The 24,393-nt window shown below is 48.6% G+C and overlaps 1 protein-coding gene across 1 annotated transcript; it reads right to left on the reverse strand.

Moving 5' to 3' along the window:
- Nucleotides 1-427: 427 nt before the first annotated feature.
- Nucleotides 428-23,181, reverse strand: TRIM16 (tripartite motif containing 16). The gene is made up of 6 exons (XM_011235593.3): nucleotides 22,432-23,181; nucleotides 16,007-16,102; nucleotides 11,715-11,948; nucleotides 8,767-8,932; nucleotides 8,201-8,296; nucleotides 428-3,586 (listed from the first exon to the last, which is right to left on the reverse strand). Exons 1-6 carry the CDS (start codon nucleotides 22,930-22,932, stop codon nucleotides 3,003-3,005), a joined length of 1,677 nt encoding a protein of 558 aa, XP_011233895.1. The 5' UTR covers nucleotides 22,933-23,181; the 3' UTR covers nucleotides 428-3,002.
- Between the last annotated feature and the right edge of the window lie 1,212 nt (nucleotides 23,182-24,393).

Genomic DNA, 24,393 nt, shown 5'->3' on the forward strand with positions numbered 1-24,393 from the left:
CCGATGCAGGACTCGATCCCAGGACCCTGAGATCATGACCTGAGCCGAAGGCAGATGCTTAACCAACTGAGCCACCCAGGTGCCCCGAATAGTTGGTGAAGCATCTAACTCTTGATTTCGACTCAGGTCACAGTCTCAGGGTTGTGAGTCTCAGGGTTGTGAGACTGAGTCCCGCATTGGGCTCTGTGCTGAGCGTGGAGCCTGCTTAGGATTCTCTCTCTCGGGGCGCCTGGGTGGCACAGCGGTTAAGCGTCTGCCTTCGGCTCAGGGCGTGATCCCAGCGTTGTGGGATCGAGCCCCACATCAGGCTCCTCTGCTGTGAGCCTGCTTCTTCCTCTCCCACTCCCCCTGCTTGTGTTCCCTTTCTCGCCAGCTGTCACTATCTCTGTTGAATAAATAAATAAAATCTTTAAAAAAAAAAAAGATTATCTCTCTCACTCTCCCTCTGCCCCTCTCCCCCTGATCTCTCTCTAAAAATAAATAATAATAACAAGTAAAATAAAAATATGAATCAACTTCTTGTGATCAAAAGGTACAGCTAGTTATGTTCTGGGCACTTAGTGCCTAGCATAGTGGCTTGCATGTTATAAATGCTACATGTGTTGAACCAATTTGATTTGAGGACAGTCACTCCAAAACCATGCTGAACCAGGTTAGAGAAATAAAGGTTGTTCCACGACTGGGCCAAAATTCCTATCTCCTCATTCCATCATGAACCTTGGGAGGACTTGGGAATTTGCTCAGGTTCCATAACATTCCTGGAAAAGAATGCCGTATGCACTTGGACTTCAACCTGTGGAGACAAGAATGAATTACGTAGTGTCTAAAACTACGTTCTGACTCTACAATCACAAAGTGTTGACACTGAAATTGAATGAATGAAAGGAGCTGGCAGGGAAAGGAAGTTCCAGTTGCTGAAGGAGACACCCAAAGGGTCCCTTTGTAAGAGCTCAGGCATTCTGACCTAACCCAACCACATCTCACGACACTGGCACTGTTTATCAATATGACCAAAGGCCAGGCAGTAATCTTGGAGAAATTAGGAAAAGTGGTAGAGGATGGGGACATACAAAACTGTCTTAATTTTTAAAAAGAAAAATAAGGTAGGTTCTGGAAACAACAGACTCATCAACTTGATGTTAACTCACGGCAGAGGAATCCTAAAATGGTTGAATCGAGCGGTTGGTGAGCATTTAGAAAATAAAGCAGCCAGGGCCGATAACCCACAGCGGTTCAATAAAAGACAAGGCAGGCCAAGCTGGCCTCAGTTTGTCTTTTGAGAGCATTGTGGGACAGACCGAGCAAGGAAATGCAGACATTTCTAGACATGTCTTGATTTCTCCCTTTGGAAAAGTTCTTCCTGGTGTCTGGGGATAAAGGGCTAAAAGTGGGGTACCTTAGTATAGTTTTACCAAAGTGTAACTTATTGAATAACTAAACCCAAAAGGTATCGACTGGGGGCTGCCAGATTCCATATTTGTCCCTCCCCTCATCGGTATGTATCAACATGACTAACACTTCAGAAGAAAAGTTTACCCACTCTGTAGGTGACACCAGGCTAGGAAGGAGTCCTCATCTATTGGATGTGGAATCATGAATCAAAAGTATCTCAGCAAGCAGCAATGATGCAATGAAATTTAAAATCCAAGTAAAAAAATAACTCAATAAAAATCGAATTTAAAAAAATCCAATAAAAAATTCAAATCCTACACAGTATAAATCCTTGGATACGAATAGAGGATGGGGTCTCTGGAAACAAGACAAGCGACGTAAAGAAACATACTCTTGAGAAAGGACCATCAGACCGTACGAGGAAGAGCCTTGCCTGACACAGTTCCCAGGGAAAGACCCAGAAGTTACGAAGAAAAGTGGGAAATGCAGCATGGAAACAAGACTACTTTCCTGAAGGATGTGCAGGAGAACTGCCTGCAAATATTTGAAGGACTGTACTTTTTTTTTTTTTAAGATTTTATTTATTCATTTGAAAGGGAGAGAGACAGAGAGAGCACCAGCAGAGGGAGAGGCAGACTCCCTGCTCAGCTGAGAGCCTGAGGTGGGGCTGGATCCCAGGACCCCAAGATCATGACCTGAGCCGAAGGCAGATGCTTAACCATCTGAGCCACCCAGGTGCCCCCTGAAGGACTGTCCTCTGAATGAGGAATCAGGCAAGTCCACATCACGAGGTGAGACCCTCCGCAGAGGTCATGAGGACTAAGACTCAGACACCGGAAAGACATTTCGTATCATCTTCAGTATCCAAAAACAGGATGAGCTGCCGTGTGAGGTACTGAGGTCTCCGCTGCATGGCCCAGCCAGACGGAGTGGGCGCAAAGACACTGAGGGTTTAAGAGACTCAATGTCCATGACGAGGAGGTCATCACGTAGCTTATTCCCTTACACACAACACCCACGATGGAATGAGGAGGGCAGCATGGCGTAGCGGTTAAAATCTCCACATCAGCCTACCCAGGTTCAAATCCCAGCTCTGCCACTCGCCCACCATGGGAGCGCAATGACTTTGAGCAAGTTCACTGATCCCCCCGGGGACCAAAGTTTCCCCATCTTCAAAATGAGGATGATAGGAGCCTCGACCCCCAGGGGGTTGCTGTGAAGGTGAAGTCAATGGCCACGCAGCATCCAGAACAGTGTGCGGGGGGCAGGCAATGCAAAATAGAGTTTGTAATTGGTTCTAATTAGCCTGCCGTCTTTCTGATTGATCTGAAGATTCCTGATCACCCAGCCTGGACACAGTGTGACATTCACCTGAGCAGACAGGAGAATATCACTAGAAGATGAGAAACGGGGTGTCGGTGCCTAGGGAGTGCTATAACATAGAGAACAACACAGCAGGGAGCAAAACGGAAAAGCCAGAGACCTCTCTCCTTGCGCAGGGACCCACGGGATTCCTAAAGCCCACTACCACCGGCAGACCTTTCCATCCCCAAGTCCCCCTTAAGATGCAGGCTGCTGCCCGGTCTTTGTGGCCAGCAAGAGTCTGGCATCTAGGGAGCAGCCTCGGCGGAAGCTGGCATTGGCTTCTCAGGCTCCTCCCCCAGATCCACGACCCGGATGGCATTTTCCTTCTTGGAAAGCCAGAAGGCAGGGTAGACCGGCTCTGAAAACTTGCACTCAAACTTGTGAATCAGAGTCATGGCATCGGGCTCTACCCCATAGAAGGAGAGGATCCCCCCCGGAAAGTCCACGTAGATCCCCAGCCTCCGGAAAGGGCTGGCTTTGAGCGGGGTTTCCGTGTCGCTGTGCCAGGCTGTGAACTCCTTCCCGTTCCAGTGGAGGCTCCAGGAGAAGTTGTTTCCAGAAATGCAACCATTGCGCTCCTCCCCTTTCCGGTCGATGCCTTTGCACGTCAGGCCAACGTAGGTGCCCGCCCCGGAGATCTCTACCTCGAAATAGTATCTGTGCAGGTACAGGCTCTGGGGGGACAGCACCTGCCGCCAGTGCACGAATCTGCTGGGGAGGTCCGGGTAGGGATGCTCCCAGGGCGTGGTGTTGGTGACCTTGCGATTGTCCTCCTGCAGCCGGAGATACCTGTGCGCCGTGTCCGGGTCGAAGGAGATGTCGCACGCATCTGAGGGGGATACGGAGGAAGGGCAGGGAGGCAGGTCAGGGACGGACAGCTGCTCCAGACAGAACACTTCCAACCGAGCCTGCCTCCCAGGTCTGAGAAAACATCTCTCTCCTCTGCTCTGTTTACCTCCAGAAGCTGCTCCCCGCCCCCCCGAAAAGAGGTGGGAGAAAACCAGAGAACGAAGAACACAAGTCACTCCATTTCCTTCCTTTCTGAAGTTCAAATTGCTTGGCATTGACCGTGTGATTTGCGGAACTGAATCAAGAAATAAAACCCACTGATTTCATCATTCATTCACTCGACAAATATGTATTGAAAGCCGGGCACTATTCTTCTCGGTGTTGGCAAGGGCTTGTGGAAATAGGCACTCACATTCCCACACTTGAGTCTTTCTTTTCTTTTCTTTTCTTTTTTTTTTTTTTGAATTTGACCAATATTTAGCATGGTAAACTCTCAAAAATTCCCTTAAACACATTCTCTTCCCAATCCCAGAGAATAAAAACATAATGGCACCTCCATGCACCCTGTCGCTTGAGTCACACTAAAGTTATTTTGGAAATTTCTTTGCCCCCATCCTCACCCTCCCCCCCACACACAGACAGCCTCAAGCCCAGTAGATCCCACTTCTGTCCAAACCACTGCTTCACCCCCAATCTAGTCCAGAACCATGCCATGCTGCTCTGTCTTGACCCCCTTCTACCCCTTGTCCACCACAGAGCCGTGCAGCATGTTTCAGGGTGTAGGCTAAGGTAAATCATGTCACCCCAGCTTCAAGACCTTGGATGGTGCCTCTTGCCCACAGAATAAAGCAGTGACCTCTCACCCCAGGCTGCATGACTTGCCCGTGTCTCCAGCTTTGTCTTCTTCCCTCTGGCCCTTCATGGCCGTGGTCCAGCCATCCTGGCCTCAGAAACATGCAACGCTGAGCCCACTAAGGGCTTTAGCATAGACCATTCTCTCTGTGACATCATCATCGCCCTAACCTGAGTCTGGGGGATTCCTACTGATCCTTTCATATTGTAGCTAAGGGTTCGTGTCCTCAAAGAGGCCCTCCGTGACTTGCCACCACTTTCTCTCAGAGCCCTCTGGCTTCTGAAGCGTCATGGTACTCTGCACAATGTGTATAATCTATTTATTTATGTGTTTGTTTCATGCCTGTCTTCCTTCTAATTGATAAAACTCCACAGTTCACATGGGACTCGATCATGGGCTTCTAGCTCAGAGAAGATGTCCAGTATTTATTTCACAATGAATTAGCATATTTGAGCCAATTTAAAATCCATTAATATAAAAAATTGTTTGAGATTAACCCAGAGTTTTCCCAACTCCTTGGTGTCTAGGTAAGGGAAATTTTTTTTTTTTTTTTTTGGTAAGGGAAATTCTTAGTAGGCAATGAGACCACTTTAGAAGGATAAAAAGGACACAACAATCTAAGTTAAAAGGAAAAATGAAGGGGCACCTGAGTGGCTCAGTCGGTTGACTGTCCGACTCTTGATTTCGGCTCAGGTCATGGTCTCAGGGTCATGAGATTGAGCCCTGTTTTGGGCTCTGCGTGGAATCTGCTTGAGATTCTCTCTCTCTCCCTCTCCATCTGCTCTCCTCTCCAGCACTCTCTCTCTCTCTTAAAATAAATAATAACATCTTAAAAACAAAAAAAGGAAAAATGAATGTGAACTGAGGACCATAAAAAGGCATAGAGGTGCTCACATATATACTAAAATGGGAATGATGCAGAAATTGGCACAGTCCATATACACGGGTGACATGCAAATTTGTGAAGCATTCCATACTTTTGAAGGCAGTCAAAGGTACAAAGTTCCAGCTCTAAGATAAGTCCAGGCGATGTGATGTATAGCATGGTGACTATAGTTAACAAAAGTTGCTAAGAGAGCAGATCTCAAAAGTTCTCATCATAAGAAAAAGCGAATTTTGTAACTATGTGAGGTGATGGGTGCTAACCAAACTTATGGCGGCGATCATTTCGCAATACAGGTATATGTCAAATCATTACATTGTGCACCTGAAACTGATACAAAGTGATCTGTCAATAACATCCCAACAAATGTGTTTTAAAAAGGCATTTTTTTTAAAGATTTATTTATTTATTTTAGAGAGAGAGCACAGGCACGAATGGTGCAGGGTCACAGGGAGAAGGAGAGAAAGAGAAGCAGACTCCCCACCAATCGGGGAGCCCAATGCGGGCCTCGATCTCATGATCCTGAGAGATCATGACCTGAGCTGAAATCAAGAGTCAGACGCCTGACCAACTGAGCCACCCAGGCACCTGAAAAAAGGCATATTTTTAAAACTATCTGCGGCTCTGTGTTCCTAAAAGTTCCCAACAGCATCAGCAGCAGACTCTGACCGACCAACTCCTTTGGCAATCCTTAGCATCCAGAGAGTGAACAATAATATTCTTCTCAGCGAAGGGGACCCAGGACTTCTTGGCGAGGAGGTGACTCTATGTCTTGGGACCAGAAAATCAGAGTGGGTCTGGAATATTCTGTTAGCTCCAGGAGGCAACGATAGTTTTCCGAATTACAAGGGCAGAATGTCAATGTCTAAAGAAGAAAGAGTGGCAGGCGCCTGGGTGGCTCAATCGGTTCCGAGCGGTGACACTTGATTTCGGCTCAGGTCATGATCTCAGGGTTCTGGGATCAGCCAGGCATCAAGCTCCGTGCTCAGCAGGGAGTCGGCTTGGGACTCTCTCTCTCTCTCCCTCTCCTTCCACCCCTCCCCTGCTCTCTCTCTACAATAAATACATAGGGGCGCCTGGGTGGCACAGTGGTTAAGCGTCTGCCTTCGGCTCAGGGCGTGATCCCAGCATTATGGGATCGAGCCCCGCATCAGGCTCCTCCACTATGAGCCTGCTTCTTCCTCTCCCACTCTCCCTGCTTGTGTTCCCTCTCTCGCTGGCTGTCTCTATCTCTGCCAAATAAATAAATAAAATCTTTAAAAAAATGAAATAAAATATGGGGCGCCTGGGTGGCACAGCGGTTAAGCGTCTGCCTTCGGCTCAGGGCGTGATCCCGGCGTTATGGGATCGAGCCCCGCATCAGGCTCCTCCACTATGAGCCTGCTTCTTCCTCTCCCACTCCCCCTGCTTGTGTTCCCTCTCTCGCTGGCTGTCTCTATCTCTGTCAAATAAATAAATAAATAAAAAGCTTTTAAAAAAAATAAAAAATAAAATAAAATAAATACATAAATCTAATTTAAAAAAAAAAAACTTTAGGGGCACCTGGGTGGCACAGCGGTTAAGCATCTGCCTTCGGCTCAGGGCGTGATCCCGGCGTTCTGGGATCGAGCCCCACATCAGGCTCCTCTGCTGGGAGCCTTGCTTCTTCCTCTCCCACTCCCCCTGCTTGTGTTCCCTCTCTTGCTGGCTGTCTCTACCTCTGTCAAATAAATAAAATCTTTTTAAAAAAATTTAAAAAAAAAAGCTTTAAAGGAGAAAGAGTGGCTCCCACTGGTCAAGTTGGCAACTTGAGCCATGTGACTTTGACAGGTCAAACAACCCGAGTCTATAAAAGGCTTGAAGTTCATAACAATACCCAAAATGACAAAGTTGATATTGGGTATGAAAAAAGACCTCTGTAATACCAAAGAAGATAGATTATAATAGGATACATTTCATTTTTATCTTAATGTCAAGAATAAAGGGTGTTTGGTGTCATGTATTATATCTGTTTATAAAAAATACAGATATGCTTCTGGCACGAAGTAGGAAAGAATAAATAAAGGAAATTTATGTGAGAGTGAAAAGGTCCTGAGAAAAAGTAGGAGCTGTGGCAAAAACAGGAAACAGACCTCGGAACCTGAGGCTCCAAAAACTGGAGAAAAAGGAGATCCAGCAGTTAGCCAATCAGTGGTCACCCTCAGAAAACAAGCAGTAACTGGATTCAACGACACGTTCCAAAAAGATTAGTTTGCCAAATGTCATAAAAATGAGCCTCAACTGCACAGATGAAGTCCTGCCCCTCCTGGGAGATGACAGCATGTGAACTGGTTAAGTCTGTTCGGAAACATGGTGTTTTAAAACAGGCAACACATCAGCTCAATACCACATAATGACAGGACAATGGGCTACGCAGTTCAGGCCAAGCCAGACTTAAAAAGGAGTCATCTGGTAACTAGCCAGGAGCTTCCAAAGTGCCAAGCTCATAAAGGACAGACTAAGGGACAGGACCCAGGGTGGGGGGAGACTAAGGAGACAGGGAAACATCTGTGATCCCGGATCAGACTTGGGGCAGAAAAAGGACATTGGTTGGCACGCTTGGTGAAACCCTTGGATAATTCTATAGATTAGTTACTAGTAGTGTAGCGATGTTCTTTTCCTGGCTTTGGTCGACGTACCGTAGTTATATAAAGTGTTAATGTTCAGGGAAGTCCGATGAAAGGTATACAAGAATTCTGTCCTGTTTTGTCAGTGCCTTTGTAAGTCTGAAATGGTCTCAAACGTGAAAAGTAAAAATAAAAATTAAAAATTAAATATCCCATTTAGGGATAGACCCGAGGTTGCAAGAGCCTGAAACTTACAGGACAGACAGTGCTCTTGCTCCAACGAGCATTACGCTGACATCAGTAAGTGAGTAAGGGACGCTGTTTGCAACTTACATTGGAGGAACTGTTGCCTGGTGCTGGGCTCGGGTTTTGAGGTCCAATACTTGCGCTCCACAACAGCAGACACTTGAGTGCTGATACCACACTCCTCTAGAAAATCAGAGAGTTATGAATGCATACCTGTCCAGGTCGTCAGGAGAGCCTAAGAAGCAGGACTTCCCAGCCGCTCTCCCCTGGGCTCCCCGGGGGGATAGAAAGTGCTGGACTCTAGTCATGTCAGAGAGACTCACGCTCAGTGGATGATTTCTCCATGGCTGAAACAAAATACGCTGGAGAGTGATCCCAAACTGACTTGGACTTCACTTAAAGGTACAAGCGTTAGCAACCTGAGGAACTAGTCAGAGAAATCGGAGCCAACTGCAGGATGTAACTAGCTCAAATTCTCTGGGTCTCAATCATAAACTAAGATCATCAAGGTGAGTGTCCGTTAGCCACCGGCCTGGCCAAAGGATGGCTTTGCAAATGAGCCATTCCCCCTGATTTCGCCCTCCCTCCCCTGGCTCTCTGACACTCTGAGAAACACACATACCATAGCGCCTGGCCCAGACAGCTTTCCTTACCTTCCTTGCAGAAATCCTGGAGCTTCTCCTTGTAGTTCTGCAGCAACTGGATTAAGTGCGCCATGGAGTCGGTGATGACCCTGCGAATGCCTGAGAGCTTGTCCTTGAGCCCGATGTAAACACTAGGGAAGGCATTGCCCTCAGTGTTCTTAAACTTGCAGTACTCCTGCAGGAGAGGAAACAGGGCAGAACTTGCCTTCATTTCTGAATTTCTGAAACCCGACTGCTCTCATTACCTTACTTCCTGCCTCTGTAAAATGGGTTGATGGTAACGTGGCCATCACAAAGAGGGCATAAGTAACATGTCTAGCTCAGGACCTAACAACATAGAAAGTTTTGTGTTTTTTTAAACTGGGAAAGTGGGCTTTTAAAAATCAAGAGACACACACAAAAAATAAACATAGAAAACTAAAAATAAAAATCAAGAGACACACGCAAAAAAATTTAAAAATTAAAATTAAAATCAAGAGACACTAGATGCCTACGAACAGCTCCAATGTACCTCCCAGACTAGGGACCAAGAACAAGAACACTTTCTTTGCTAACAGTCCAAATAGCAACAGTAACATTCCTGCAACTTTCATTCCTTCCGGACTTCTTCTTTTTTTTTTTTTTTTTTAGAATTTTTAAAAAAGATTTTATTTATGTACTTGGGAGAGAGAAAGCATGGGGGTGGGGAGAAGCAGACTTCCCCCTGAGCAGGAAGCCCAACGTGGGGCTTGATCCCAGGCCTCTGGGATCATGCCCCGAGCCGAAGGCAGATGCTTAATCGACTAAGCCACCCAGGCACCCCTCTTTTTTAGAATTTAAACACAAGTCACGGTATGGAAGGGAGGAGTGGAGAAGCAGGTGCAACGCTAGGAAGACCCATGAACAGGTCCTCAGGCAGGAATGGTGCCTTTGCCTTTGAGTTCAATCGGATATACAAACTCTCTCTAATTGTTGCACTGTGCTCATTAGAGTCTGAAAAGTGCTTTCGGGTAGATCATCAGATGAAGTTGCTTAAGCTTCAAAACAAGTCAGTGATCAGGAAAGGCTGCTTTCAGATGCAACACAGTATCAACATCCAAACTCAGCCAGAGCATTGCAGGGCCGACTGGATATGGCAGAAAACAATAATGGAAAGAAAGTTGTACCAAAAAAGCTAGACAGATTAATGGAAGAGAAGAAAAAGGCCAACCCAGAGAGTTGATAGAAAGATAAACATTTTATTTGTTTTTTTTAAAGACTTATTTATTTGAGAGAGAGTAAGAGAATGAGAAAGAGAGCATGAGAGGGGAAGGGTCTGGGGGAGAAGCGGACTCCCCACTGAGCAGGGACCCTAGGATTCCAGGATCATGACCTGAGTTTAAGCAACTGAGCCACCCAGGCGCCGCAAAGATAAACATTTTAACATAGTATATAGATTCAGAGCCATACATGAGGAAAGTGGTATTTTATATCAGTGGGGGGTGGAAATGGGTTATTCCATACATGTCATTTCCACTGGCTCACAATTTGGAGAAAAAGACATTACTTTTCTACGTAAAGAAGTTATCTTACACAAAAATATATACATATTAAAGTTTTCAAGCTCAAGTCCTAAAAGGAGAAAAAAAAGAAAAATTATTTATGTCCTCTTTGGCGGAACTCAGGATGTGGAAAGCCAAGTATTTATTCATATTTTGTTTTGATATTGAAAAGCAAGGGAAGGGACTGAAAGAGGGACATTCTTGTGAGTATTTTTGTCTGTCATTCTCTGCCTGCTTTTCTTTCTCTCATTAAAGGGGTAACAATGGTTGTTTTCAGGTGGTAGCAGTAAGAATGACAGTTTTCCTTCATCTTTCCCTGTGTTTTCCAAGTGTTTTTTCATAATAAACATTTATGTTTGTTGTAAGTAGAGGGGAAATTTTTCAAAAGGGCAATCAAGAAAAATTATTTGTATTTAGGGATATTAGAGCTGAAGGAGCCTTGAAAGTTATTGACTCTGGGAGCCCCTGGGTGGCTCAGTCGGTTAAGTGTCTGCCTTCGGCTCAGGTCATGATCCAAGGGGTCCTGGGATTGAGCCCGGTATCAGGCTCCCTGCTCAGCGGGGCGTCTGCTTCTCCCTCTCCCTCTGCCTGCCGCTCCCTGCCGCTCGTGCTCTCTGTCTCAAATAAATAATCTTAAAAAAAAAAAAAAAGAAAGAAAGCTATTGACTCCGACCTGATTGTCTGATAAACGAGGAATCTGAGACCCAGAAAGTTGAAGTGACTTGGTTAATAACTACACAGCTATCTAGTGACAGATCTGGAATGACGGGATTTATACCCGATCCCTGCAAGATTACATGTCCTTCATATCTGGCCTTAATGTGGCTTAGTGTATAATGAATTGCCCTGTAATGAAACGTCTCCTCCACTGGGTCTTCTTCAATCAACCACCACACATGGCCCTCTCTGAAAGGCAAGAGGAGTCTAGCCTCACCCCTGCCAGGCACACCGACCTCAGCTCCTCATTCCCCTACCTGAAACCCTCCACCGGCGTCCATCCATGACTTCATGCAGAAGGACACAGGTCTCTCACAGCCAGATGCCTGCCTGGCCCAGCCAGCCTCACCTCCATCCCTAAGTGCCCAGCAGCCCACGCCCCATCCTTGTGAAAGCGCCTTATTCCCCAAATCAGTCCTGCTCTCTCAAACCTCTCTACCTGTACATAGGCCGTTCTCTCTCTTTGGACATGACTTACCTCCCATGACCTGGTTCCAGCCTCCCACTCTAGAAAGGCTGGCCTTCCCCTCCAGTATTCCTGTATTCTGCTAAAACCTGCTTCTCTCTGTCCCCGCGGCCCCCCATGCACCCCATTATTCAAAGAGCAGTTCCATTCCCACATGTCCCACATCTGCTACAGGCCCAGCCAAGTGAGGGTGCTCCCTGGCCCTAGTGGCCTGGATGCCTCTGCCTTGACCCCTTGAGCCCTCCCCTCCTCACCTCCAGGAACAGGACGGTGTTGCTGATGGCAGCAATCCTCTCCAGCTCCTGCCTGCTCTTCTCCATCTGCGCACCCCTGTGCTCCAGGTGCGTCTTGATGCCGTTGGCCTGGCTCAGAGCGGCCTGCTCCTTCTCCTCCAACAAGAGCATCACATCGGCCTGGGCCTTCCTCATGGCAGCGAGCAGCTCCCCAAACTGCTCTTCGACCACCACCTTCACCTCTGACACCGACAGCTGGGGAGGGAAGGTGCAGTGAAGAAAACGTGAGCCAGGCATGCAACATTCTCGAAGCTCAGCACAGAGGACTGTGAACCCTAGGAACCCGTAAGTTAGGGAGCAATTTTCTATTGTAAAAGGAAGATTTTGGGGGTGCCTGGCTGGCTCAGTCGGTTAAGCATCTGCGTTCGGCTCAGGTCATGATCCCAGGGTCCTGGGATCAAGCCCCACGTTGGGCTCCCTGATCAGCAGGGAGCCTGCTTCTCCCTCTCCTGCTGCCCCTCCTCCCCACCAGTGCCCTCCCTCCCCCCACCAAATAAATAAGTAAGTAAATAAATAAATAAATAAATAAAATCTAAAAGGAAGATTTTATTCTCATATGAATCCTGGGGTCCTGAAAAAAAAAAAAAAAGGATTTACACTCCAGGGTGAATTTACTAAATGCGCCATCATCAACTTCGTTTCTCATATATTTGATGCTCTCTGAGCCCCGGCAGCTCTGACAGTCTGGTGTTACGATTCAAGTGTTTGAAATCAATTCTCCTGCCAGGGAGATGCATGTATTCAGTATACTCGATAGCTATCTTTCATCCCCACCCCCATAACTATCTTTCTTGCGGGACATCAATAATTTGACTTCTTTGTACAAATCAGCAGCGTGATTTCACTTTCTCGGCATTTTCTGACGTCAGGTTAAGCTGCCCACCGAGTCCATCAGAACTGAAAGCACGTCTAAGCGTAGGGTGTCTCTATCAGGCACAAATGTTTAGGGTGTGGGTAGGTGGCCACGGCACCTAAGAGTGTGCAGGACGAATGCGTTGTCCAAACAAAATACAAAGCAAAGTCCGTGTCATACACTAAGGGTTTGCCTGATGGCATTTATGCACGTGTGTGTGTACTCTGCCCTTTCACAGGATGGACATCCTGTATACCTGCCTTCAGTCAATATCACGTTTATAACATCAATCCAGGTGTAAATGCTTCCCTCTGTCCTTTGGTGGTTCTTAAGGGCCGGTGCTGACAGCTCCCTCTGACACTGTCCAGCTTAAACTTCATCTAACCGTCTTGGACACACTTTCCTTTGCTCATACTCCCTTCACCTCATTCTACAGCCCAGATTTTGTTCTTTGCCTACCTCGGTCTCCCCAATTGTCCCACCCACATCGATCCCATCTGAGAGCAATCTGAGCAACCCCTCCGGGTGCTCTTTACTGTTGCTCCTCCCGAGAGCAAGGGCCAGCCCTGGGCATCCACAGAGAGCTCAAACAACAGATACCTCAGAGGCTGAGGCTGCTAGGGCACCTCTGTTCCCTGGCAGGAAAGATGGGGAGGGAAGGAGGAGAATAAGGGGGGCCTAGAAAGGAAAGGACTCAGAAAGGATGGTACTCTGGGACCAGGGCGTGTGGAAGGCTTAAGGTTTGGAAGGAGATGGGAAGAAATTATGATGCCAGGTAGGAGGACCTCTGCTTGACTGGAGACCTCGCTCGACCAGTGCTCAGGATTGCAAGCCCACAAGAATGCTTAGTGGCGGCCCAGTCTTCAATCTAACTGGCAAGTGAAGAAGAAAGAGGAGAAAGGTAGCAAGGGGCATCTTTACTGGGGGCGGGGAGATGGCTAGAGCCTCTCTACATTGTCATTTTCGTGCCAACTGCCCCATTGCTTGTTGGCTTCCTCAAGGTTGGGGCAGCTGAACAGAACTGAAAATAAAATGAGCTGGTAATGGGGACTAAGAAGGCAGATGGGAGATCTTCCCCAAATTCCTCAAGCCCAGACTGAGAAGAGCCCACGGAGAACAGCAGCCATCATGTAAGTGCCCAACATTAAATTTGTCATCCCTGAAGCATCCATTTCAAAAGACATCCATCTGGGATAAACACATTGCCGGCTGTGTGACACAGCTAAGAGCAACACAACTGGATAAGGAATCGGGCCACCCCCACCCAGGAAGCTCCCTCTTTCAGAATTCCCTGGGGGGATCTAGATATCTGACCCCTTGAGTGACCCTGCCTCTTTCCGAGCCAGAATTCCTGCTCTCATGCTTTAAATAAGCCAACTGAGAATGAACCCATGAAACCCTAGACACCCAGCTTCAACCCCAATAAAGGCAGACCCCAGGTCTGTACTTTCTCCCACCCTCTCTAGCTGCGACCTCGCAGAGTGGCTGTGTGGCCCTCGGGCGGTGTTCTGTGCCTTCCAGGACCTTTGCGTAATAAATCTTGTTCTTCAAAAATGCCCTGTGAGTTTCTTGCTGACATGCATCCTGCAATCACAAGTTTCTCACAGAAGGACAATGCCATGAGGCTGAGAAGCAGGAGTCTAACGAAAGACTTCAGGGTTCAAATCCCCTCTTCCACCAAGGCCCTCCTGAGGAAGGGTGATGGAAGGAGGCTTCAATTGATGCTGGCGGATTGACTCTTCCGCTGTCAAATGTGACCTCTCATTCCTAAACTGTTTCATGGAGAAATACTTGTTCCTTCCATGTAAATGGAATATGCAAAGGATATTCTTTACTCCCCAAATAATGACAAACAAAGACTAAAGAGAGAAGGGGCCACAAGGATGTCAAAGTATGGAAGTTGATAGTTTAACGAGACTGAGGATGGTGCATATGCCCGTAAATGTCCTGAATGTCTTAGGTTGAGGGAGCAACAATCCCAGGTTCCTGTTTCATCAGTCTGGTTGTCCCAGACAAGTTTTGTCATCTCTCTGTGTGTTCATGTCCCTTGTACATGTTGGCTATTGTGTCTCACAATTATGAGAAAAGCTGTGTAGGGATCAAAGTGTCTGAAAAATAAAGGGCTAGAAAAAAGGCAGGCTGTTCCATGTGGTTCTCTAGATTATCAAGAGCCTGGAAATCCACAATCTCTGAAGGGTTTTAAGACTTTAAAGTGACAATTATTTTTCTTCTTTTCATAAGGTGATGTGGGTGCAAAAGAGGCGTTGATCTTTCACAGCTAGTTAGTTGTAAACACTGAGAAGGAGGAAATTCAGTTGAAATGGATACATGTATCAGATATGGATGGATGAATGGATGGATGGAAAGGTGGGTGGATGGATGGATGGATGGATGGATGGATGGATAGGTGGATGAATGAATGGGTGGAAAGATGGATAGATGGAAAGATGGATGGATGGATGGATGGATGGATGGATGGATGGAAAGATAGGTATATGGAAAGATGGATACATGGATGGATGGATGGATGGATGGATGGATGGATAGATAGGTGGATGGATGGATGGATGGATGGATGGATGGATGGATGGATGGATGGAAAGATAGGTGGATGGATGGATGGATGGATGGATGGATGGATGGATGGAAAGATAGGTAGATGGAAAGATGGACGGATGGACGGATGGGTGGACAGAATCATGCATGCTATGCAAAGGTGCTGCTGCTGATTCACTACCATAACTTAGGTGTTCTGCATTCCTTTCTGAGTGATAGTTTGGCTTTCCACTAATGAGAAGTATTTGTGGAACTGTTTGGGTCCAGTTAGAATTAAGTGGCCATAAACCAGAGAGACTAAAACCAAGTAGCCTGGCACACCATTGGCCTTATCAAGTTACCATCCACTAATCAAGCAGTTCTCCACTCTTTTTTCTTGCTGCCAAGTCATAGGACTGGTGACACTCACATGCAAAACACCCTCCTAGGGTAAGAGAAGCCCAGACTCTGCCTGATTCCTGGAGTTCTAGCCAGGTCCCCCTGCATGCCCCCCCATGCTCCTTTCTCCTGGCCAAAAAAGCATATGCGACGTACAATGTAAAACCAGGAATGCTGTTATTACAGGACGAACCTTGCTCCTATTCTGTATCATGACAAAGTAAATCACTTGCCAGTTTTGAAACTAAATTTCATAGCAAAAGCCGACAGTGCGGTGAGGCCACCCCATGGTGTAGCCGCTCATATCTCTACCTACAATTCTCATTTGCCAGGAAATCCCAAGGAGCCCATGGACACAGAGGCTGGGCCTGCGACCCCGTGTCCCACAACCCCCGATAGGCCTGGCTGAGCCTGCAGCAGTGGCCAGGTGTGCTGATGTGCGGCCGGGGACCCAGAGAAGCCTTACCAAAACGGATTTGTGATTGGCTTGGAGCCTGGCGATGGCGTTTTCATTCAACCTGAGTTTCCGTTCCAGCTCTAACTGGGTGTCCCGAAGCTCAGCCTAAGAAGAGGGAAGAACGGCATTAAGGAGTGCACACAGAATGTCCGCAAGAGCGATGGCGCTATCCGCCCTTCTGGCGTGGAAAGGAGAATCTGACCTTGGGAGCTGCCTCAGAAGCCAGCCAGGAGGGTCCTAAATGGACAGGAAGGGTCAGCTGTGTGCCAGAGCCTCCTGGGGCTGAACTCGGCACAAATCAGCTTAAACTACCATAAGAACTTACGTTGCGCTGCGCTGGTCATCACCTCCAGCATTTAGATGTATCTCCTATCACCCTGACCATACCCATGTTAGCTAAGTACCAATATCCCCATTTCACAGATGACGCAATCAAGCTACCCAATCTAGGTCACACAGTTCAACAGTGGAGTTCAGCCCAGCCACGCTGCCCCCAAAATAACCTAACAAGGAATACGAGCTGGAGCAAAGGGTGGGGACGCCAGCTTTTCTACTTAGCAGCTGCTCCTTTGGAAAAATCTACTTAACGTCTCCAGACTTCCATTTCTTCACCTGCAAAATGGGCTAACTAAAGCACCCAACCCAAGGGGTTTTGTGAGGACTGAATGAGATAGCGTGCATTAATTCGAATTTGCTCCAGTAGCTGGCACACTGTGTGTGGTCCAGCAATGTCAGCCATCATGGGGGCCCTTCTTCCAGGTTATTGCTACTGATGAGGGAGCAGAAGGCTGGCTGAAGACAAAGCATAGCTTAAACCCCACAACCTCCCCCCGACCTCCCACTCCAGGGTGGAACAGGTGTTACACTTTCCCAGGGATCTTGCAACTGTCTTAATGTTAATACCTTGCTAGGGGGGAAAACAACCTTAACTTGACAATGGCAAGGACTCTGGTATCCAGGAGGTCTGTCCTCTTTAGCACGTGAAAGTTCTTTTGAAACCTTCCTTTTCCTTACTCCCCCCAATTCCCAAGTGTATAATCACCACTCTTCAAGGTCCCAGGGCAGCAGCTCATTTTGCCCTCGGGTCCTGTCCCCGGGCTTTAATAAAACCACCATTTTGCACCAAGGACGTCTGAAGAATTCTTTCTTGGTCATCAGCTCTGGACCTCACGCCACTGAACCTCACCTACATTCCACAACCACGTCACTACCATGGCTGCTTTCCATCACACGCTCATCGCTCCTGGAGGCAGGCTATCCCTCCGGTCTGGGCAAGTGGCGGCCTGAGACCCTCAGGTTTGCCTGCTCTGACCCCACTGCCTTCTTCACGCTTCCCTCCGGAGGCTCCCGAAACACTTTCTGCCAAGAAGTGTGCCAAGGCCCGAAGCCTAAAACTTTGCAGCCCTCAGAGGCCCTCTCAGGGCATGAGTCAGCAAAAAAAGAAAAGACTAGCTTTAAATGCTTTCAGTAGGTTTTATCAGCAACGGAAGCAGCATGTTTGCACCCTAAGGGAACTCAGACGGCATCAATGTCCTCTGCTTTTTCCCACCAAAGCCTGGGGGGAGTTCCAGGCCCCCCAGGGAGGGTAGCCCAGGCAGGCCAAGGCCTCACCACACTGCAGAAAGCAGGTAACTTTGTTTCGTTTTGTTTTGCTCAGATCTGGGGTGCTGACATGGAGCTGAGGGAGCCCGGTGACTCACGCCCCCACCCCTGAAACCTACTTGGGAGTGGGGGGGGTCTGGCCTATTTAGGGGCAGTGCTGGAAGGGGGAGAAGGGGGGGAAAGGGGGGAAACGTGAGTGCTTGTTTAAAGCTGGTGAAGGCCACAATCCAACACACCCTGGCAAGGGGCACGGGCAGCCCCAGCAGGATCCAGAGGCACGGGGAGACTCCCACAGAGTAGCCAGGGAGGGGGCGCTCTCCCTTGCCTGCAGATTGCCATAAAAGGAGAAAAGGACTCCTGAGTACCTAATGGGACTTCTCGGAGTGAGTCACCCCAAGGGAAGGCACTCCGGATTACTACAAAAGGTGGGGCCACTTTGGGAGATCTGTATCTCCAGTTATTCCTGTTCCTAGAAAATGACAGGGTGCCTCAGGCTCTGGCTTTAGGGTTTCCCATGATGTCAGCCATACACACGTCTCAGGCCAGGGTGGACGGAGTCGGCACGAAAGCGGGACAGTGGTGCCAATGAGTGCAGACAGCCCTGTATTGAAGGGCATGGAGGGTCCTGCTTCAGCAAGGTAATGACAAGTGTCAAAAGGTACAATATTTGGGGTGTGAAGGCCTGCCATTGCTGGCCATCTGATCTCTGTCAAATCATTGAGCTTCTCCTCTGGTGCAGGGGCCACAGGAATGCGTTAACATAATTGTTCTTGCTTCTATCTACAGGGGAAGGTGGTACCCAGAGGTTAGGGGTCAGACTTGGGGTTAGAGATGCAAATAGCAAGAGCAGAGGGAAGGAGAAGAGAGAAAATTCCGGGCAGTCCAGGTTCCTCTGTATTTCCATCCGCTCGATGGTCGCCCTTCTGGGGAGTGCATTTGGTAGGCTAGAGCTCCACCTGGGCGGACTTCATTCCTCAGCCAATTGGTCTAGAACCTACCACATGCCAGTGCAGTCAAATCGGACACCCTCCCTGCTCTGGAAAGACATACAGTCTGGTAGAATGTGCAAGAAAAAAACAAGTTATGTAATACCAAGTTCAAGGCGTTCCTCAGAATTTCTAGAAGAAATTCTTTTCCTGGGTGCCCTCGAGCCATCCATGTTGTGCCCACCAGCAAATAGGCTATGAACAGTGCTGGTTAACTGTTCTCCAGAGATGCATGAATACCTGTGGCTTGCAGAAACTTGGCTCCTGCTCTACAAGGAGACGGTGTTCCCAGGCCGCTTCCAGTCCTGAACCTTCTGGAACCGATGCTGAGCGTGAATATAACATGGCCTGTCACTAGTGGACCCATGATCTAAGACAGATCTTCCCACCTCCAAGAACCTTCCCTGCCCTCTCTCCTGCTGACAGCTCCCTCCTGGACCATGTAGCAGTTCTGTTGCCTCAGCCCTTTGGCACTCCAGGGAGCTGTGGAAGTTGCCTTGGCTTCCTTGTTGGAGTCCAAGCTCCCTGAGGACAGGCAGTGTGGTCTCACACTGAGCCCACTGGAAGCAATCAATGGTGTCTGATAAGCTTGAGGCAGAACAGGAAAGAACCGGGGTCAGAACAAACAAGGAGGGGCGCCTGGGTGGCACAGAGGTTAAGCGTCTGCCTTCAGCTCAGGGCGTGATCCCGACATTATGGGATCGAGCCCCACATCAGGCTCTTCCTGTATGAGCCTGCTTCTTCCTCTCCCACTCCCCCTGCTTGTGTTCCCTCTCTCGCTGGCTGTCTCTATCTCTGTCGAATAAATAAATTAAAAAATCTTAAAAAAAAAAAAAAAAAAAAGAACAAACAAGGAAATGGCCAAAGGAGTCCAAGTTTTATCAGGCATTGCATACGAGCGCACACATACACAGCAAGGCCAGCTGATCTTAAAGGCAAACGGGCCTGGGGCACCTGGGTGGCTCAGTCATTAAGCATCTCCCTTTGGTTCAGGGCGTGATCCCAGCGTCCTGGGATCGAGCCCTACATCCGGCTCCCTGCTCCGCTGGGAGTCCGCTTTTTCCTCTCCCACTCCCCCTGCTTGTGTTCCCTATCTCACTGGCTGTCTCTCTGTCAAACAAATAAATAAAAATATTAAAAAAAAAAAAAAAAAAAAAAAAAGGGGCCTTAGAAAGCTGGCCCGGGACGGGGAGAAGTCCCCATCAGGAAGACACAGGATCTGGCAGACCAGCAGGATAGAACACATATCAAAGAGCACCCACCCTCCAAAATCCAGAGTTTTGCCCACTGGCATAGCTAGAGACCAGAGAAGCTTCAGGAGGGCCTCCCTTGGTTAACTGAGAAGGAAGTGGCTCTGTGGATCTGATGCAGGATCTTAGCTGCTTTGTGTCCTTGTGACTGACCCTGCCATTTACACTTTCCTACAACAACATGCCTGCTTAGGTAATTAGCCCTTAACACGATCCAAAGTGACCTTCAGTGAGTGACTCCAGCAGGCTGGGGCTAGCTGAAGGGGACACAAGGCTTCTGGAGCCTTCCTTATGCCCAGTAAAGCTTTCAAAATAATCCTAGGGGCATTTGCGGGTTCATCAAGCCACCGTGTCTTCTAGGCTGGTCTCTTGGGCTCCTTGCTGAGAAATCTTTTGCTCCTAAGATTTGGCGGAGCCCCCTAGAGTGTGGCTGCACTTAGGAAGGAAACTTGCTCTCTGAGCCGAAAACAAGGACATAGGAGAGAAATGGTGAGAGCTCTCTTAGAGCAGAAGGGCGGAGATTTTGAACTGGGGTCCTCATCAAATATCTGGGGTATGGGGCTGTTGGATTGTACCTGTAACCATGATTGCTTTTCAACACCAAAAATTGCTCTGGGGCCCCTTACCCAGTTTTTTACTTTAACCTACACAGCTCTCCCCGAGGATGCCTGAACTTAGGGTGCCAGATAGGCTCTACATAACTCTTCCTGCTCGGAATTACAATCGCCCTAACTCTGTTTAAAATTCATATTGTATCCACGCTGTCATAGACACAAAGCGTCTGAAAGAAAACAAAAGAGAGTAGAGATAGTGGTGTTTGTCTGAGGAAGGAGGTGGGGGGGATCCAGGCTAGAGGGAGACCTTTCCCTGAAATGATCTATTGCAGCGTTTGCTGGAGATTGCTTTTCAACATGTATATACAAAGATTTTTCCAGTTAAACATAGTAACATTCAGATATTATACCCAAAGAGAACAGCAGTACACTGTCTTCGTATCTCTATTATATGTGTGGCAGGAATTTGGTACCAAAAAAAAAAAAAAAAGTAAAGTTATAATATTGTCATCTTGGGGTCCTTCACTCACGTTCCCTAGGTAGGGTGGCTTTCCAAAAGCTTCCATTCCTCACTCCATGACTTAGTTGTGTGTTTGAGTTGGGCACAATGTGAAGATAAAAAGAATTGCCACCCCGTAGAGTTATCTGAGGAATGAGAGTTATCTGAATGAGGAAATCCACAGAAAGCATTTGGCACAAGGCAGTGCTCAACCAGGACCATTTTGCTCAACTCTGTCCAGAGTTTTCCTTTTGACCCGTCTGTTGATACGAGCCTCTCCATGGTTATGGAAGAGTATTACACTGAGTGACAGCAAACTGCTTTCCTGACAGGACATTTCCCTGATGCCGGAAACACTGGAAGCAGTTGGCAAGTGGCTCCCTGCACTGGGAATGGTGACTCATTGGCATCTGGAATACAGAGCTTTCCAGAACAATGGCCACTAACACTGGATAAAATCTGTGCCTAAGAAAGGACATGGAGGAGGGCCTGGCAAGTAAAGTGCCCTTCCCAGAAAGCCCTTCCCTCTGCTACCCAGGAACATTGGACCAAGGAGTTGTGGGGTTCCCTCCCTGTGCAGCGCAAACAGGGAGCTGACAGCAGGATGAGGGATAACGAATGTGGGAGAAAAGTCAACTGCACTGCCCTACTGAGGGGAAAAAAAAGGACTCCTAAAAAGTCTAAGTATGAGAAACAAAGAATACATAGTAGCTAAATCCACTCCCAGAACTTCCCCATGCTGTCCGCTGTAAGGCAAAGAAAAGCTGGTTGTTCTGGAAACAGTTTCCCTATCTGATGGGAATAAAATTACAGGCTCTGAGCATGGTGTTTCTTAGTCCCTCCTGGGACCTCCATCTGATGAGGAACTTCTATTTTCCCGATGTTAAGCAGTCCTTGACATTGTACCTGGAGGTTAAGTGTCCAATTCTAGGCTACCTTAGCGTCTCTCAACCTCTCGGATTTCACACCGGATTGTCTCCAAAGGAGCCCTTTCTGCCGGTTTCCCATTTGGGGTAAAGGGGAAAAAGAGAAATTAGGTGAGAGGTTTGACTTTTTTCTCTTGCATTTCTGCCAAGGCTTACATTTCATTAATTGCCACACATTAGGTGAAAGGTTTGACTTTTTTCTCTTGAATTTCTGCCAAGGCTTACATTTCATTAATTGCCGCACAGATCCAGCCAGAAGGAGACGTCACTGCCCTAAGCCCCAGAATTCCTGTATCCCGCACCCAAACATGCATCCATCACCGAAAGCTGAATGACAGACAGGAAACTAGCAAGTGTGAGGTGACACAGACACACATGGGGATAGTATAGGGACAGCCAGATGGCGATGGGAGCAGAGGGACCCACTTCAGTTTCCAAAGCCAAGTGCAACAGATATTTACCCTGGATGCACAGCTAGGTACTAAGGCTAAAGTCCTTGTCAGGACTCAGAGCACAGAAGTGAAGTCGGGAGCCCCAGGAGCTGTGGTGGTGGCCCAGCCTCTCCCCAGGCATGCCATCTCCCCACCTCCCTCCCCTGGATGGACCCCAGCACTCACCTCCTTGTCCCTCCGGGCAGCGTCCAAGGAGACCGAGACGTGGCCCTTGTGCTCGTCCTGGCCACACTCCTGGCAAATGCACTGGCCATCAGGGCGGCAGAAGGCGACCAGGGGGCTGTGGTGGGCAGGGCAGGTGCGCAGGTCCTGGTCCTTCACAGGCTCGGTCAGCTGGTGGCTGTGCAGTTTGCTGTTCTCCTGGTGAGGCCGCAGGTGCTCCTCGCAATAATTCACCATGCAGGTCAGGCAGGACTTCACCGCCTTCACCCTGGCAGTCCCGAGGCAGAAGTCACACAGGATCTCCGCCTCCCCCTTGCCGTCAGGATCCCCCTGCCCTGCAGAGCCGCTGCCCTGTCCCTCCGTCTCCCCCTGAGAGCTCCCCGGGGAGCCCATGTCCTCTTCTTCGGCCGGGCTGCCCGACCCAGAGTCTGGGCTGACAGTGGCCAGAGGGTGAGCAGTGATCCCGGGCAGGGGCCCTGGAGCCATCAGATCCAACTCAGCCATCTGGAAGGCTCTGGCGCCCAAGCTGTCCTTCCTCTGCCCCTTGGCCCAGGATCTTGTGCAGCCCAAGTCAGACGAGAAAACCACGCCTAAGTGATTGCAGCTGTCACAGGAGTTTAACTGTTTCCGCCCTCCCGGAGGAAGCTCAGTTAGTCATTACTTGGCCCCGGGCTTGGACAGCCGCCAGCTGCAGTGATGACAAGGCAGCTAGGTTATTGAGGCTGAGGACGGCCACCCTGTCTCCCCAGGGGCTCAGGCCCCTCCTCGGGTCCAGCCCCGAAACTTATATTCTCGTGTGAAATCATTCGCACCCCATAGGCTCAGCCACAGACCACGTGTGTCTGTGGCCGCTCTCAGATTCCTGAGCTCTGCTGTAGAAAGCCTGTGTTCCTTTATGGGGCTTCACAGGCTACGTTTTTCGTTTGTATTTTTTAAAGGGATCTAAAATGTAAGGACTTCGGCAATAGGACAGCCCTTCATCCCTTCCCATCTCATAGAACTGGACAGGAGGCACCGGGAAAAGGAGGATATGTGCCCTTGACCGTGACCTTGTCCATACCACCTTCTTGCAAATAAGTGTTCAGGAGGGATCAGAGGGTCAAGGAAGAACGTGTCTCCTTCCACACAAAGCTCCATTCAGATAGCTCTCCCAGGCTACACGTCCCACCCATGGTTCCTAGAAAGAGGTGTGTACCAAGCAACAGCCCCTTTGCCCACTTAATAGGGTGTACCAGAGTTTCCTTGTGTGCCGGAATAACAGAGTACCACAGACTGGTTGATACAAACCACAGAAATTAATTTTCTCATAGTTCTGGAGGCTAAAATCTAAGATCAAGCTGCCAGCAGGGTTGGTCTTTTCTGAGGTCTCTCTCCTTGGCTTATAGACGGCCGTCTTCTCCCTCTGTTTTCACATGGCCTTCCCTTTGTGTCTCTGTGTCCTGATCTCCTCTTCTAATAGAGACACCAGTCATACAGGATTAGAGCCCACCCTAGTGACCTCCTCTTAATTACCACTTTCAAGACCCTGTCTCCAAATACAATCACATTATGAGGTCCTGGGGATTAGGAGTTCAACATATGAATTTGGGAGAGAGAGACACAATGCAGCCCAGAACACATGGCTGGAGGATGGGACCGGAAGCATCTAGCTCCTGAAAAGAAAGGAGCTCCCAGGCATCACCACCGGGTGGGGGGTACACGGTGGGCTTAGTATCTGCCAGACGGTCACCAAGGGACCCAGGATGATTCCAGGGTGCCTGGATCCCAACACCTGTATCCTGGAAAGGTTCTACAACTTCCACCCCGCCCCGAATTTTTTCAGATATACCCAAAGGAATTTGGAAAGCTTATGAAACAGAGAAAGAATGGGGGAGGGGGCCCTGGTCCAGTTCATCCCTGAGACATGGGGTTGAGGTGGCTCCAAGACAGGGCACCCCCTGTGGCTCTCCACCCCACCCCACCCCA

Source organism: Ailuropoda melanoleuca, chromosome 17 (genome assembly GCF_002007445.2).
Source record: "Ailuropoda melanoleuca isolate Jingjing chromosome 17, ASM200744v2, whole genome shotgun sequence".
Taxonomy (NCBI): domain Eukaryota; kingdom Metazoa; phylum Chordata; class Mammalia; order Carnivora; family Ursidae; genus Ailuropoda; species Ailuropoda melanoleuca.